The sequence below is a fragment of the Silene latifolia genome, chromosome 9, assembly GCF_048544455.1.
Source record: "Silene latifolia isolate original U9 population chromosome 9, ASM4854445v1, whole genome shotgun sequence".
In the NCBI taxonomy this organism is placed as follows: domain Eukaryota; kingdom Viridiplantae; phylum Streptophyta; class Magnoliopsida; order Caryophyllales; family Caryophyllaceae; genus Silene; species Silene latifolia.
In genome coordinates this window covers 440,756-455,393 of record NC_133534.1, presented here as the reverse complement: position 1 = coordinate 455,393, position 14,638 = coordinate 440,756, and the positions used below count along the sequence as shown (strand labels likewise).

Sequence of the window (14,638 nt, the reverse complement as noted above, 5' to 3'; positions counted from 1 at the left end):
AGCTACACTGCAAGTCCCTTGTTTATCTATGCGACGATTCTGAAGTGGGAATTGTTTCATGGACATGTGTATGTACGTATTAAACATGTATGTGCACTAGTTTTTGATTGGTGCTTTATTTCTTGGCTCGTCATGTTGCTACGCTAAACTTTAGCCTTTTAGGAAGGAAGTTAGCTGATTAATTCCATAATTAGCTTAGTCTTTGACTTTGCGTAGGATTTTCTTAGTTGGATTTTTTGTAAGGTTTGTTTAATTAATTTCTTAATTAGTTTAGGACTTTAGGTATAAAATTTTGGGTGAAATAATATTATATAAAGACCCGATTATATTTTAGGTTAATTAAGAGAGAAAGATAGAAAACTTGATGAGGCAAGTTTGACTGTTTGAGAGCTCGCTTTTGTAATCTGTAATTCTCTCCTACATAATTAAATATTTTCAAGCCTAGTTAAATATTTCCCTGGCCCTCGACATAGCTATCATATTAATAGTGAACCACGTAAATTCTAGTGTTCTTTTGCAAAGCAGAGGGAAGAGCGATGCCGAGACGTAAGCGGTCGAGAAGAAAGCAGGCGACACGAGAGAGCAATAATAAAATTAGTGAAGAGATGAAGGCGGCGGGATCGGGACCGGGTTCAGGACCAACTATATGCTTGTTCGTGGAGCATTACCCGCCGGAGAATTCATCACTATACGTGATTCGGCTACCAATTGATTTATCGGAACTCGAGGAATGCGAGCAGATGTTTGATGTTTACGATTGCAAACAAAATATTACTACTATCTCACCTTTCTTGAAGGAATGCACCTTTTTGCCGGGGACTTCCTGCGTCAACCTTGGCTCCAAATTCTACTTTTTCGGGGGCGCATCCAAGCTGGACGCGGACCCCTTATCCCGTCATGTTCAGTTTATCGATATTAATGACCCCCAACCAGAACTGCGGTCTGTTGCATCAATGCATACCGCAAAGACCCAGACCTGCGTGTTTGTCGATAATGGTATGATTTACGCATTTGCCCCTCATCCCATCGATTGTACTACCAAGTTTCCTGGGTATAATTACACCGGTTTATTTGAGCGGTATAAACCGTTGACTGACTGTTGGGAAATCCTGCCTGATCCGCCCTTGTTTGATTCTTGGGCGGGTATAGAACTTTTAGATTGTGCCACTGTCATTGGTCGCCGTGTTATCATAGGCGTTCCTTGTTTTCTTGCTATCTTTGACTTGGACTCGCTCACTTGGGACAACACCTTGCCACCACCACCACGACCACCACGACCACGACCAGAAAGGGTTCCTCACTTTCCGTATGGTTCCATCTTTTCACAGCAATCTGATTCCCTGTACCGGCTTTCTGGTTTTGGTGTCCCCAGGATAACACTTTCTCAATTTGATAGAAGTGAGCTTATCCCTGCTGTTAGGAAATTCTCGCTCCCCCCCTCCGATACACTCATGAATCACAGCTTCACAGAGGAACAGATGATGGCCGAGGCTAAAGATTTGGACGAAAACAAGTCTTTCACTAAATCCCACTACTATCCTAAGAGATTCTTTTTCCATGTGGGTGGCCGCTTCTTCTGTTATGTTGTCACAGCTCATCTTTTTGACCAGTTGCACCAAACACAAGTTGAAATGTGCTCGCGTGCTTTTTTCATCAAGTTTTTCGAGGATGTTCCGGCTGGTATGGACAATTCTAAGGGTGGGACCGTATTCCGGACTGTGGCTTCTTTCTGCTATAAAACTGACACCACCTTCCCCAATGTCTCCCATAGTACCCGCTGCTCTGTCATCGGCACTGTTCCAGACTGTAAGTCTCTGCATGCTATGCTAATTCAATAATCATGATATATGCTTGTATCAGTTGTATGCATTGTTAATAGTGTCCTTGATTGTAGGCTGGATTAACTCTCCACCGAAGAAAAAGCAGGAAAGCAAGTTCAAGTCTGTAAACAAAGAGATGAATTCTATGATTCTTGACCTAAGTCGTATGATGCGATCTGTGCGAGAGAAGTGTCTAGAACTGGGGAAAACTGAGAATGGCGATAGGGGGACCGAGGAATTAAAGAAGCTTATAGCAGGTAAATCCGAACCCCTTGTATCCTTCCTTGTTCAGTTCTGCATATATACTCCGTATTGCATTAGTTCTATTTCCGTTAAATCATGAGCTACATAAATCATTTACTAATTGCAGCTCACGAAGCAGAGATCGGTCTTCTGAAAGCAGAGTTGGCAATGGTGAAGGCAGGCGCAGGAAGCACGAGTTCTTGAAGGCTTGTGTTGTGACTGGCTATGGACGTAAAAAATTCCGAATGTATAAAAGTGAATTGTTGTATTTCGTTTTGAAGATAATACTTACTGTTTTCTGTGTATATAGTTTCCGAATGTATGGAAACTGTTTTCTGTGCTTTCTTGGTTCCAGGTTCACACACCCAGCTTGTTCTTCTTTTCTAAGATGCATATTCTTAGGCTTGGTGTTTTTTTCTTCAACTCTGATGACATCAAACGAACATCTTTCTTGTTTATTTCCGACAAAAGGAGCTTTGAATCATCGGTTTGCTTCAGGGGTGTGTAGTAGTCTTAATTCTGTCAGATTCCCTCCCTCCCAGCAGCAATACCATAACTCCATAATTAAGTCACAACTCAAAATGGATTCTGGTTCCACTATAATCTCCCATAATTTACCACTCACAAATTAGGAAACTGTTCAGTTGACTCTTCGATGACAAGAGTCTATATAAAGCGAACATGTGTGTATTCTGATTAATAGGTGCGTAATTTGCACACGTTAGACGTAATTTGTACCACCTGTCTGGTCCCAGTATCCCCAGGCTAACAAATTCTCTATTTAGTCAGTCCTTTTTATAAGCTTGACACTGCTGTTAGGAGAATCCCGCTCCCCGTCACACTAGGGGATGACAATGTTAGCAGCTTGCTCATGAATAACAGGTTAATCTCTGGCAAGGAACAGATTATGGCCGAGGCTACAGATTTGGACGATAACAAATCCTTCACTAAAACAGGTTTCTGTCCTCGGAGATTCTTGTTCAGTTCTGCATATATACTCCATACATATACATTAGTTCTATTTCCTGTGAAATCATGCTCTGCTTAATCATTTACTACGCGGTTAACATCTTTTTTAAAAATTGAAAACCCTCATACTGTACAATAATACACACTACAACAATGTTCTGGCTTTTTCATGAGATTTGTTTATTAATTGCAGCTCGCGAAGCAGAAATCGAGTTTCTGAAAGCAGAGTTGGCAATGGTGAAGGAAGGCGCAGGAAGCACGAGTTTTACAAGGCTTGGGACTTTTTGGTGGCGAGAACAGGAGTCAGTTATCTGGCCATGAACATGAATGAGTTAAATTTCCGAATGTATAAAAGTGAATTGTAGAACTATTGAATGGACCAACAATCAGCCTAGATTTTTGGTTGAGGAGATTATTTTCGCTTATCAACAAGACAACATTTAATAGCAAGCCGGAACTGACGGGTCTCAAAGCTAGACATGCAGGTGACTCACTTCGTACTTTCATAGCGACTCTCAACACAATATTTCACCTTGCAAAGCGGACATCAAGGCAATGAACCATTACAAAAATGTGTACATCACGTTTGTAAAAGTCGACAGGATCAACCATAATTAATTAGGGCAAAATTGGAGAGGTAAGCAAAACTACCTCTCATAGAGTTCTTAACAGTAACAACCATTGCAAAAGTTGTGTTGAAATAACCGAAAACTGAGGTGTAAGGAACAAGCCTAAATACCATCACCACATTCATGAGTCCGGTAGACTATCGGGAACAAATTCAGGTACCTCACTCTCACCATCTTCCATTTGTGACTGTGAAACTGCTAGCTTGGCATTCTTGAATCGCCTAGAGCTTCTTAGTATCGATTTTATATCCTGATCCTTGAAGGCTGACAAGCTGCAGGATAGTAAATTAGTAAAAACCCCAAATAAGACCCCTTCAAATTTTTGGTCGAAAATTAAACAACACGATTTCCACCAAGTTCTTCCTTGATATAGCGGAAAAGTAAAAAAAAAAAAAGGATTTCAAGACTTAAACTTTCAACTAGTTTTCGAATTCAACACTTACTTCAAAGTCGTCTTCTCCCTTGCACTTCGACTACCATTAGATTCTGGTAAGATGTGAGCAAAAACAGGATTAGATAGACGTACAACATATGACCAGAATCAATTTAACAAGTACAGTAGATATCGCATCCAACCAAGTTATAAATTAGCAGGTAATCAATGCAATTCTCAACGTAATTTCACCATGGTTCACATCAAGATAAATTCTCTTAACGTCGTTTCAAGTGTCAGTCCGTTAAGGCTGTGTATACCTCTAAACCCTCCAAATGCACAAGACAATGAGGCACTGGATACCAAGAGGCCAACCTCGAAACACTGACAAGAAGATTAGGGATGGAGGGGAACTTACTTTGTTGCGATGTCACCACATCTCCTTTGCTTTCTCCCTCTGAATAATCAGACGAGTAATCAGAAGAAGATAAATCATCAGGGGTTCTAGTGCTACAACTTGAATCATTTCTTTCAACTTCACCATCAGAACTGTCACTATACAAACCCCCAAATAAGCCCCCTGAGGTAGCCGGCAATTGTTTCTTTTGTGGTACGGAACTCACAGGTAAACCCACGTTTTTGTTTGCAGGTGTTTTAAATGCAGGCTCCTGATTCTTCTTGTTTAAAGGTGTTTTAAATGAGTTCTCCTGATTCTTCCTCTTTTGAACCTCCTTCATGTTTTTTCCCATATGGATCGTCTTGGCTGATTTCTCAGAAATCGAACTCGATGTTCCTGAAGACTTGCTTCCATCAACATCACTCTTTCCGATGGGGTTGTTTTGATCAGGCGCTCCTACCTGAGTGTTCACAGCATCAGTTACAGGAACTTGAGTGGCCGTAACTTCTTTCCAACTAGTTGAAACTGTCAAGTTCTTTTCCTTTGACCCAGCAAGTGCAGAGGTAGGCAGATCTTTATTCTTTACCTTCTGCTTACTTGAACGCGGCTTTTCTGGAATCCTTGTCTCTGCTAAACTAGATGAGACTTCTTTTGGCTTGATGACTTCAGCACTCTGAATATTCAGATGCTCTTCACGTTGGCTGATCTGATGTGTTGGGGAGGATTCTGTGCCAATCTGACCCGAGAGTTCTGATTCCTGAACATTATTCTGAAGTTCAATTTCAGCCTGAGCATTTCTTTCACTTACTTTACTCAAGTTCTCTCCATTAGACGGGGTATCTACAGATGTAGAAAGATCAAGCTTATTCGCCTTCACATTACTTAGCAGCTGATTATCTGATTTCCTTACTTCAGTTGAATCATCGCGACACTTCTCATGCAGTGAGACTTTCTGTTGGACGTCAGCATCATCAACATAGTGACTCGACATAACATCATCAGCCTGTTCTACCACCTACGAAAAAAATGAAGTAGGTCAACATCCTTTTGATGGACATAGCACATAACACTAGCTTTACACCCTGCCCGGATTGAGGGGTTTGAAGCCAAGGGAAGGCCACAACTAGGATCAAGGGAACTTCTTTTTACAACGATAATTAAACATTGTTTCAACATAGAAAAGAATCGGCAGGAAAATACTATTGCTCCATTCCCTTCCCCCCTACAATTATATCCAAACATTGAAACAAACCCTGAACGAGACTATATTATACTTACTGTTTTCTGTGTTTTTGCCTCCAACTGTTGCTTCATATGTAAAATGGAGGAGTTGTTTTCAGAATCAGAATGCTTCCTTTTCGCCTTCTTTTTAGGTTTGACACTTGCAATTTCCCCATTGACTTCAGGAGTACCGACTTGAGGCAGAGAGGACTCAACGCCAGTCACCTTCACCAGCTCGGCTTTATGAGCATCACTCTGAAGTTGATGGCTGACCAGAGAGGTTCTTTCACTTTCATAACCCTTCTCCACAGTCATCAAATTAGATGAAGTATCGATAGATGAGGGCTGATCTGGCTTATTCCGCTTAGACTTATTTTTGGCCTGCTTTGCCAGATTCCTCATATTGGCTTCAGGTTTCTGGACAGAATTTTCATTCAAATGTCCATGCTCACCGTCTTTTAACTCTGTTTGCTTCTTATTGGCACTCAAACTTGCATCATCATCAGCCTGCCAAAAAAGGGACGGGCATTTATAAGAATTCAAAAAGGAGAACACAAAAACATTATGCAACACTTCTACACGAGAGACCAACTCATTAGCCATATAAACAAATGAAGATTTTACAGGATTTGTGGAGGTCACATGTGGGATCGTTTCATACTAGACTCACCAAAAGGGGATTGGCCCCCTCATTGACTCAACGTGAACTCTTTTTTCATTGAGTTATACTCACAACCGTAAAAAGCTATAATTATTGCTTAACAGAGGGTTCTCAGGCACGTCTACATCATTGCTCCATTCCCCCATCCGTCCTTCCTACAATTGTTTCCAAACAAACCCTTAAGATGACTACATTATACTTACTGTTTTCTGTGTTTCGGCATCTTGCTGTTGCTTCATGTGTAAAATGGAACTGCTTTTTTCAGAAGCAGAATGTTTCCTTTGCACCTTCTTTTTGGGTCTGATACCGGTAATTTCCCCATTAACTTCAGGTGTACTGAGTTGAGGATGAAATGATTCAACACCAATCACCTTCACCAACCCGGCTTCTTGAACATGACTCTGAAGTTGATTGCTGACCAGGGAAGTTCTTTCACTTTCGTAGCCTTTTTCCACAGCCATCAAATTAGATGAAGTATCAATAGATGAGGGCTGATCAAGTTTCTTCCGCTTAGGCTTTTTTGTTGTCTGCTTTACCAGATTTCTCATATCGGTTTCTTGTGAATAAACCTTTTGGGCAGCATTTTCATTCAAATGTTCATGCTCATCGTCATTTAACTCAGTTTGATGCTTATTGGGACTCAAACTGTTATTCGTTGAAACATCATCATCAGCCTGCCAAATAGGGACAGCATATATAAGGAAACAAAATAGGGAACACAAAAAACCGATATGCAACACTCTTACTGAGAAGTGAGACCAACTCATTAACCAATATAAACAAATGAAGATGAAGATTTTATAGGGATTTGTGGTGGTCACATTCAGGAGCGCCCATACAAGACTTGACAGATTGATTTGATATTAGATGAGTGATAGTACTAGGTAAGAGTACATTATGACAGGAGCAGTGAAAGGGTAATGGCCACGTCATTGACTCATCGTGGACTCTATTATCATCAAGTTCCTATTGCTACCAACAGTAGAGAGACATAATTACCATTTTTCCCTCAGCCACCTGCTGTAACACAGGGTTCTCGGGCACATCTACAGCAGGAGTAGTTTGTCTACTTTTGGACTTCTTCGGATTTACACTCATAAGTTCACTATTTTCCTCATGTTTGCTACTTTTAGCTGGTTCTGCTGCTGAATTATTGTTCACTATCAGAGGAAGAACTTCAGATGCTCTTTCATTCTTTTTGCTCTTTTTTGTCTTCTTACTTGGCTTCGACTTATCCACTTTAGTCTCTTCTGTTACATTAGCTGACTCAGGATTTTGTTCAGGTTTGCTAATGTCAGCTTGTTGCAATATTTCAGCAACATCCTGCCTTGAGTCATCTAAATCTTGATCAGTTTCCTTGGTTTTGTATTTCTTTTTCTTGGCAATATTGCCAGTTTCCAGAATTTTCTCTTCTGCGATTATTTTGCTGTTTGATTCTCTTTCACATGCCGCTTTCTCACTGTCCAAAGCAGTAACATCATATTGAATACTCTTAAGCACTTGCAGGCTTCCATCAACTCCATCGACATCTTTTGTTTTTGTCTTCTTGGTTTTCTTGGCTCGGGGTTCACAACCAGCTTCTTTGAGGGTCTCACCTGATGTCGTGCTTGCCCCTACATAGTAGTCCGCTGTTAGTCTAATACAGTCATACAGAATTATCAATATGGTTATCAATGAGTAAGAAATTAAGCACCTTTCTGCCTAGTGTCAGCTGATTCTGGATCGGCACTTTCTCGTATGCTAGACAAGTCCTGGTGTTCGCTCTCAGCTTTACTTGATCTTCTTTTCTTAGATGCATTCCTAGACTCGGTGTTGTTCTTCAACTCTGATGACATCAAAGGAGCATCTTCCTTGTTTACCTCCTCATGTCGAGACAAAAGGAGCTTTGAATCATCGGTTTGCTTCAGGGGTGTTTCCTCTATTGTAGTATTAAATCTGTCAGATTCCCTCCCAGCAGCAACATCATAAGGCATAACGTCAGGCCCTTTACCTACCTCCGCAGAATGGATTTTGTCAGCTCCATCACCACCACCCTTCTTATTTTTCTTGGCTTTTCTCACTCGCGACTCAGATATAGCTTCAGCATTGTGAACTACACTATCTTGGTTAAGAGTACTGCCTGAAATTTTGCCACTCCCTGCATAAGAATGTGCTGTCAGGGTAACATAGACTTACCAATATAGAACAGCAAAGAGCCTAATAGTCATGTTACAACAAAATGACAATTCACAGGGTTGCCCGCAACTGGTGGGGCTAAGGAGGTCATATGCATGCCTACTCCTATGCAGCCTTACTACTACACGTTACAAAAATCACAGCCACTTAAGAGCGAGTTTGCTTTTTTCCATCATAAACCAAAACCAAAGAATAGCAAGTCTTTAGAAAGAATGGGCATGGAAAACAAAAGAGATGAAAAGTCAAGGCAAGGACAACAAAAAAAAAAAAAAAAAAAAAAAAAAAACAGAAATCTCACAGCACCCAAGATTCACCTTCCAATTCAGATGAGGCACCATGAACATGACGAACTATGCTGGGATGATTGTATCTCATTTCCTTCGTCCTCACTTCACCCTCGGTAGAAGTTTCAACAACTTTAGATGGAAAATTAATTGAAGCACCATCATTTTTCTGCAGGTCATCCTTTTTGCTGACTGGCTGCCTTGTCTCAAGAGGTTCTCCCTCAAAACCAGACACTAATCCTTTAGTTTCCAACAAAGATTTGTCAACAGCAATGATGCTCTCAATCTTGTGAACATTCTCAGCAGGTACGCTAGATGCCAATGCAAGGGACAAATCTTCACTATTATGTTTTTCCTTCTTTCTCCTCTTACGCTTCGAACCATTTTGGGCTACAGGACTACCAATATCTGATCCTCTTTCCATCGCTTCGCTTTCAGAATCCTTAGATGGATCATTTGGCAGGTTCGAGGCATGTTCATGATTGGTCAGGTTCAGTTGGAGTTCTGTTACAGGATCGGAATGGGTTTTCGCTGACTGACCAAGAGAGGCCTTATCAACATCGGCAAAAACAAACCAAGTCTCAACCCCATGAAAAGCTGTTCTTAAAAGCATACTTTCCGACAAGCGATAGTACTTCTGCTCTCGCTTAACCTATCAAGTATTCATATACGATAATACGAATAAGCACTAGCAAAATGTGCACATAAAAGCCAACACTTCAAAACAATAACTACTGGCTTTCTTTTATAACAGTTTACTATTTGGTTATTTAGACATCAAACTATCAAAGCACCTCAATTTCCAACCATCGGCGAATTTTTTTTTTACTAAACATCACTCCTAGACTCCTAGTGCACAAACAAAGAAAACAAAATTTTTAGTCCACTACGAAACAACCAAGACGGTACATGATTAAAACAAATGTTTGTTTTAGCACAAACAAAAACCATCAAGCATCCAGCCCAGCTTTTCTTTGTTTTCTTTTTTTGCACATTTCAGTTATAAACTATCTAATTTTTGACGACAAAGAAAAATACTGAGGAAGAGAATAAAACCTTAAGCGCATTAATCTTGATTTCCCCCAATTCTGCAAAACAGTTAGCATGCTCCCTCACAATTCGTTCTGCAACTCGAAAATTATTTATGTTAACGCATACAATATAAACCGTGCAAATTTCACAGATAATAGAAGAGAAATCTTTTCCTGAATAACTAATTGACATAATGCAGCAACAAGCCAATACCACTACCCCATTGCCTTGAAAAGGCTTTGGTATGCAACCTTTTCCAGGCTTTTAATAACAGAAGTATCGGCCAATTGGTACTTCATGATATAAGAAACAAAGCAAAATAGTTATCTAATTTGCTCTATTCCATCATAACCCAATTTCCACAGCCAATGAATAGAAAATATTGACTCCACCGAAAATGAAAAAAAATCCATTATAGATTTATAGTTTATTCTTCCTCCGTCTCAATCAATTGTTTACCTGTTTAATTCTTTGTGAGGAAGGTAAGCAAATGAATGTGGTGAAGGGAGTAAATAATACCCTATATTACCTTATTATCCACAGTTACACACTTACACCCCAACATCAGGATTCAGGAACAATTTCTTAACAATGGAAAATTCCTATTTCGCAAAATGGGTGAATCATCACAACAAAGTTTATACATAACTTAAACCCTACATTCTATCAAAAAAAAAGGACAAATACCAACTTGATATAGAAGGGTAAATCAAACATTACAGTGGAAATAACCCAATTCGTAAAATGGGGTAAATCATACCTACACAGTTAAATCTCCTGCGAGACGGTCTCACATTATATTATACATCACTCATTTGGCCAGTCCATCCCATACAGTCACAAGACTCACAACTACCCATTATATACGAATCGATTCGTAACAATATCATGAGACCGTCTTATACGAGAGCGATAAAAACAATCCAACATAGTTTATATTTCATACATAAGTTAAACCTAAATTATATAAAAAATGGACAAATACCCAGTTCATAAAACATCAAATTGAAAAAAACCCACGATTAAAAACATAAATAAATTGATAAATAAGAGAAAATATTAGACCTTTGAGGAGGGAGAAAGAGGAAAAAGGTGAAATAAGAACGATGATGTTAGTGTCTATATTTGTATCAACGAAAACCGCTCTAAGTTGTTGTTCATCATCATCTTCATCTTCGTGGTGTTGGTTTAGTACGTCGTCGTTTCGCTTACGTTTCGCCATTGTTGAGAAGCTTGGAATTTCAGGTGTGACGGGTTTTGATGGCGGCAGACAGAGAGTTGTAATTGTTGAGTGAGAGTGTGATTGTTATAAGCGAGGAGGTTTTATTTTTGGGGATGTGAAACGACGCCGTTTCATTATTTAAAAAAAACAAAGAAAAAGAAAAGAGACTTTGGACTTTGGAGTTTGGAGTTTGGAGTTTGGAGTTTGGACTATGTCCGGTTCTTGTTTAAGTCCGTCTTAACTTAAGCCACAATTCTCACACCCGATTAAAATTGAAGTGAAAAATAAGCGGAGTTTTATCTTCTTTTTTTTAGGGATATTCTCTCGTGTACCCCTGAACTTTTTCGTTTTCTATTGTGTACCCCTCGTTTTTCATAAAAAATCTTTGACCGACAATAATTCTTTATTACGAGTTCAGGAAATGATAATTTTTTTTTTCAAACCAATTATCTCGTCAAGGCCTTCAATTTGAAAAAAAAAAATCACCGCTTTTTGAACTCGTAGCCGGAAGTTATGGTTGGTCAAACATTTTTTAACGAATAAACTTTGACCGACGTTAATTCCCGACTATGAGTTGAAACGTCGGTGAATTTTTTTTCACACGGAAGACCTCTTAAATACGGTCAATTTGAAAAAAAAGTTTATCCTATTCTGAACTTGTAGCCAAGAGTTATTGACGGTCAAAGTTTTTTTGCATGAAAAGAGGGGTATATCATAGAAAATGAAAAAGTTGAGAGGTACACGAGAGAATATCCCTTTTTTTTATTACCTTTTGGGAGTAAGAGGAGATTGTTATAGTTTTGATTTATTTCATGAACTAAAATAAAATGAAAATAATGATTTCATGAACTAAATTTTATAGTTTTGATAGATTTAATGACTTTTACTTCTTCTGTCTCGGTTATTTGTTGTCATTTTTTCATCTAATGATGTTTTAGTTAATTGTTATCCTTTTTCCTTGCTATTGGTCTTTATGCAATTTGATTATTCACACTCAATTTGTTTCACGTGTCATCTAGTAATTGGCCCATCCTATTTCTTAGGTCTTTGTACTAAAATCAAAGAAAAACAATTGACCCGGACGAACGGAATATTATGTGAGTAACGACTAGAAAGAATGGTATTCATCAACCGATAAAAATTAAAAAGTTAAAAAGATAGAGAATTAGTTATACTACCTAGGTCCTGGTTTATAGTTTACATTTTTTTTCACAAAATCTCATTGAAGACGGCACGTATCCGTCACTTTGGAGTGACGGATACCATTTCCTCTCACAAATGACCCAAATAGAGGAGAGAGGGAAGCACATGGGGGTGTCCCCACCTTGTCCCCCCTATCCGTTTTGTGAGTGGCATTATCCGTCACTTGCTCCGACCCGTCTTCAGCAAGACTTGTTAATTTTTTTTTGGGTGTCTAGGAGTTTTTATATATTTTTGATTGAACCTGCTTTGAGTGACCATATCTGTTGATCATGCGTTCCAAACTCAACAATTTTTTTTTTTAAATCGTAATTCTCGGAAAGATGATCAATTCGAAAAAAATTGTCACTTTCTGAGCTTATAAACACTAGTTATAAACCTCTTAAAATCTTTCGGTTACAAAAAAATACTCTATTTCGTGCAAAATATAAAACCTCAGAACTACTGCGTGAATTTTCGGTTCTATAAACTGCTACTCACCTTTGATTAAATACCTTTAAGACAAAAAAAATGGGACGAAAAGAGTATATATTTATTATATTGTTTTACTTAATTTCCGCATAAGGCGTATTCTAATATATATAAAGGCCCTGTTTGGTAAACAACGGATTAATTTCAGCATAAGCAGATTGTAAAATCAGATTTTATAAGAAGGTTTGACTAGAGTATTATAATTAGCAGAATTAATTTGAGTGTTTGGTAATTGACAGATTACGATTAGTAGATTATTAATTTTCTTTGTAAAGTGGAATAAAATTTCCTATTTTACAATATGCTAAACGATAAGTTGGTGTAAGCAGCATATTGTAGACATCATATTGACCTCAAATATGTTGTTTGCCAAACACTAAAATTAGCATATTGATTGGTCAAAGATACTAAAACCCTTAAATATGGTAAAAATCGGCCAATAGTTTACCAAACGCCCCCTAATCTAGGATTTTAGTATTTCCATATTTTATTTTATGTCTTTTAAATTTTATTATAGCTCTCGTATAAATACCTTATATTGTGATTAATAAAACAGTTTGCTAGCACTTATTATCCATGTCGAAAAACGGAGTTGTTTCGCCTCGTAGTAATTCTTCGAGTGACGAAAGTTTTACTAGGGCTGAACCCATGATCGAGGTTTACTCCATCCGCGTCTTCAAGAATTCGTTTTTATACGACAGAAACGAGAAATGTCGGGTTTATGGTACTATAACCGTGGTGGACTTGAAAACAAATCGACAATGTTTCCTATATAACAAAGGTAATGGAGACGAACATCTAGACGTAATCTCTTTTCATCGCGGTAATTTGACACTGAATGGCCGTGGGAGTGTCCTCGCAATGGAAGAACCCGTGATGTTCTTTAATATCAGGGATAATGCAACTGATGCTGCTATTGTCGTTGGCCGTGTTGTTTTAGAAAATGCTACGACTGCTGAGTTTGAAAAGGATCGCGTTCTGAGTATTGTAGTCGATGGTGTTGGCCGTGCTTCTGTTCAATATAAGGCATTAAAGTTTGGAGTCGCGGGTTTCTTGGACTTTCAGATAATGAAATGCTCTGAAAGCGACAGCGACAGCAGCGAGGAAGGCGTAAATATGTATGGGAGTATTTTAGCCTACGACAGCAGTGATTACTGCAGGCGTAAGCGTAAACTTTTTGAAAAGCGAGCTAGTGAATCGGAAATTGTGAAATTTGAATCTTCAATTAAGCTTTTGAAAGAGTTTGTTGTCGTACCAGCATATTCGTCTCTGGTAATAGAATTCGATTTAAGGGATCCCGTTACAAATGAACCAATTATCGATGGACAGGTCATCGTGGAGACGCACAATTACGAGAGCAGGGAGTCTGTCGTAGGGCAAAGTTGTCGGAATTGTAAAATGCTTGTGAGCGTAAGCTGGATGGATTCAACCTATGACAGAAATACGGAGTCTGGTATTAGAACTCGTGAAATATTGCCAAACGGAATGCTTGTATCTGCACACCCGTTGCTAGAAATATTTTCCGTTTTCATTGGTCGTCTGGACTGTGAGGAATTAAATCTGTATGGAAAAATTGAACTTGTTAATATTAATTATAACTTGTTCACGGCGACAAAGGAGGATCCTTACACGTTGCAGTCTGGTTGTAATACGATACCTTTAAAATGCCCTTCGCGCATTCTGTCTGCACCGGATTTCTTTTCTGTCTTTATTGACCTAAGGGATGTGAAGGGACGAATATATATTAAAGGCTACGCAAAATCGAGCAAATTATGGCATGATAGATGGTTATGTTCAGTGGTTAAAGCTGCGTGCGAGAATGGCTTTGCTGCGGTGAATTACATGGTTATGACTTGCGCTATCACGGGTGAAGTGAAAGTTCAGTTCCTCTCCCAGGGTACGACTGTAAATCGATATGGTCTGTATGGGAAAATTGTAGCT

The 14,638-nt window shown here is 38.9% G+C and overlaps 2 protein-coding genes across 2 annotated transcripts; one reads left to right on the top strand and one right to left on the bottom strand.

Moving 5' to 3' along the window:
• Positions 1-341: 341 nt before the first annotated feature.
• Positions 342-3,019, top strand: LOC141598573 (uncharacterized). The gene is made up of 3 exons (XM_074418255.1): positions 342-1,806; positions 1,895-2,077; positions 2,191-3,019. Exons 1-3 carry the CDS (start codon positions 537-539, stop codon positions 2,265-2,267), a joined length of 1,530 nt encoding a protein of 509 aa, XP_074274356.1. The 5' UTR covers positions 342-536; the 3' UTR covers positions 2,268-3,019.
• Positions 3,020-3,617: 598 nt separating this feature from the next.
• On the bottom strand, positions 3,618-11,108 carry LOC141598572 (uncharacterized). Its single transcript, XM_074418254.1, has 10 exons — positions 10,870-11,108; positions 9,829-9,896; positions 8,803-9,424; positions 8,007-8,450; positions 7,313-7,926; positions 6,517-6,987; positions 5,710-6,159; positions 4,453-5,446; positions 4,105-4,147; positions 3,618-3,933 (listed from the first exon to the last, which is right to left on the bottom strand). The coding sequence occupies exons 1-10, from the start codon at positions 11,024-11,026 to the stop codon at positions 3,783-3,785; spliced, it is 4,014 nt and encodes a 1,337-aa protein (XP_074274355.1). The 5' UTR covers positions 11,027-11,108; the 3' UTR covers positions 3,618-3,782.
• Positions 11,109-14,638: the final 3,530 nt, after the last annotated feature.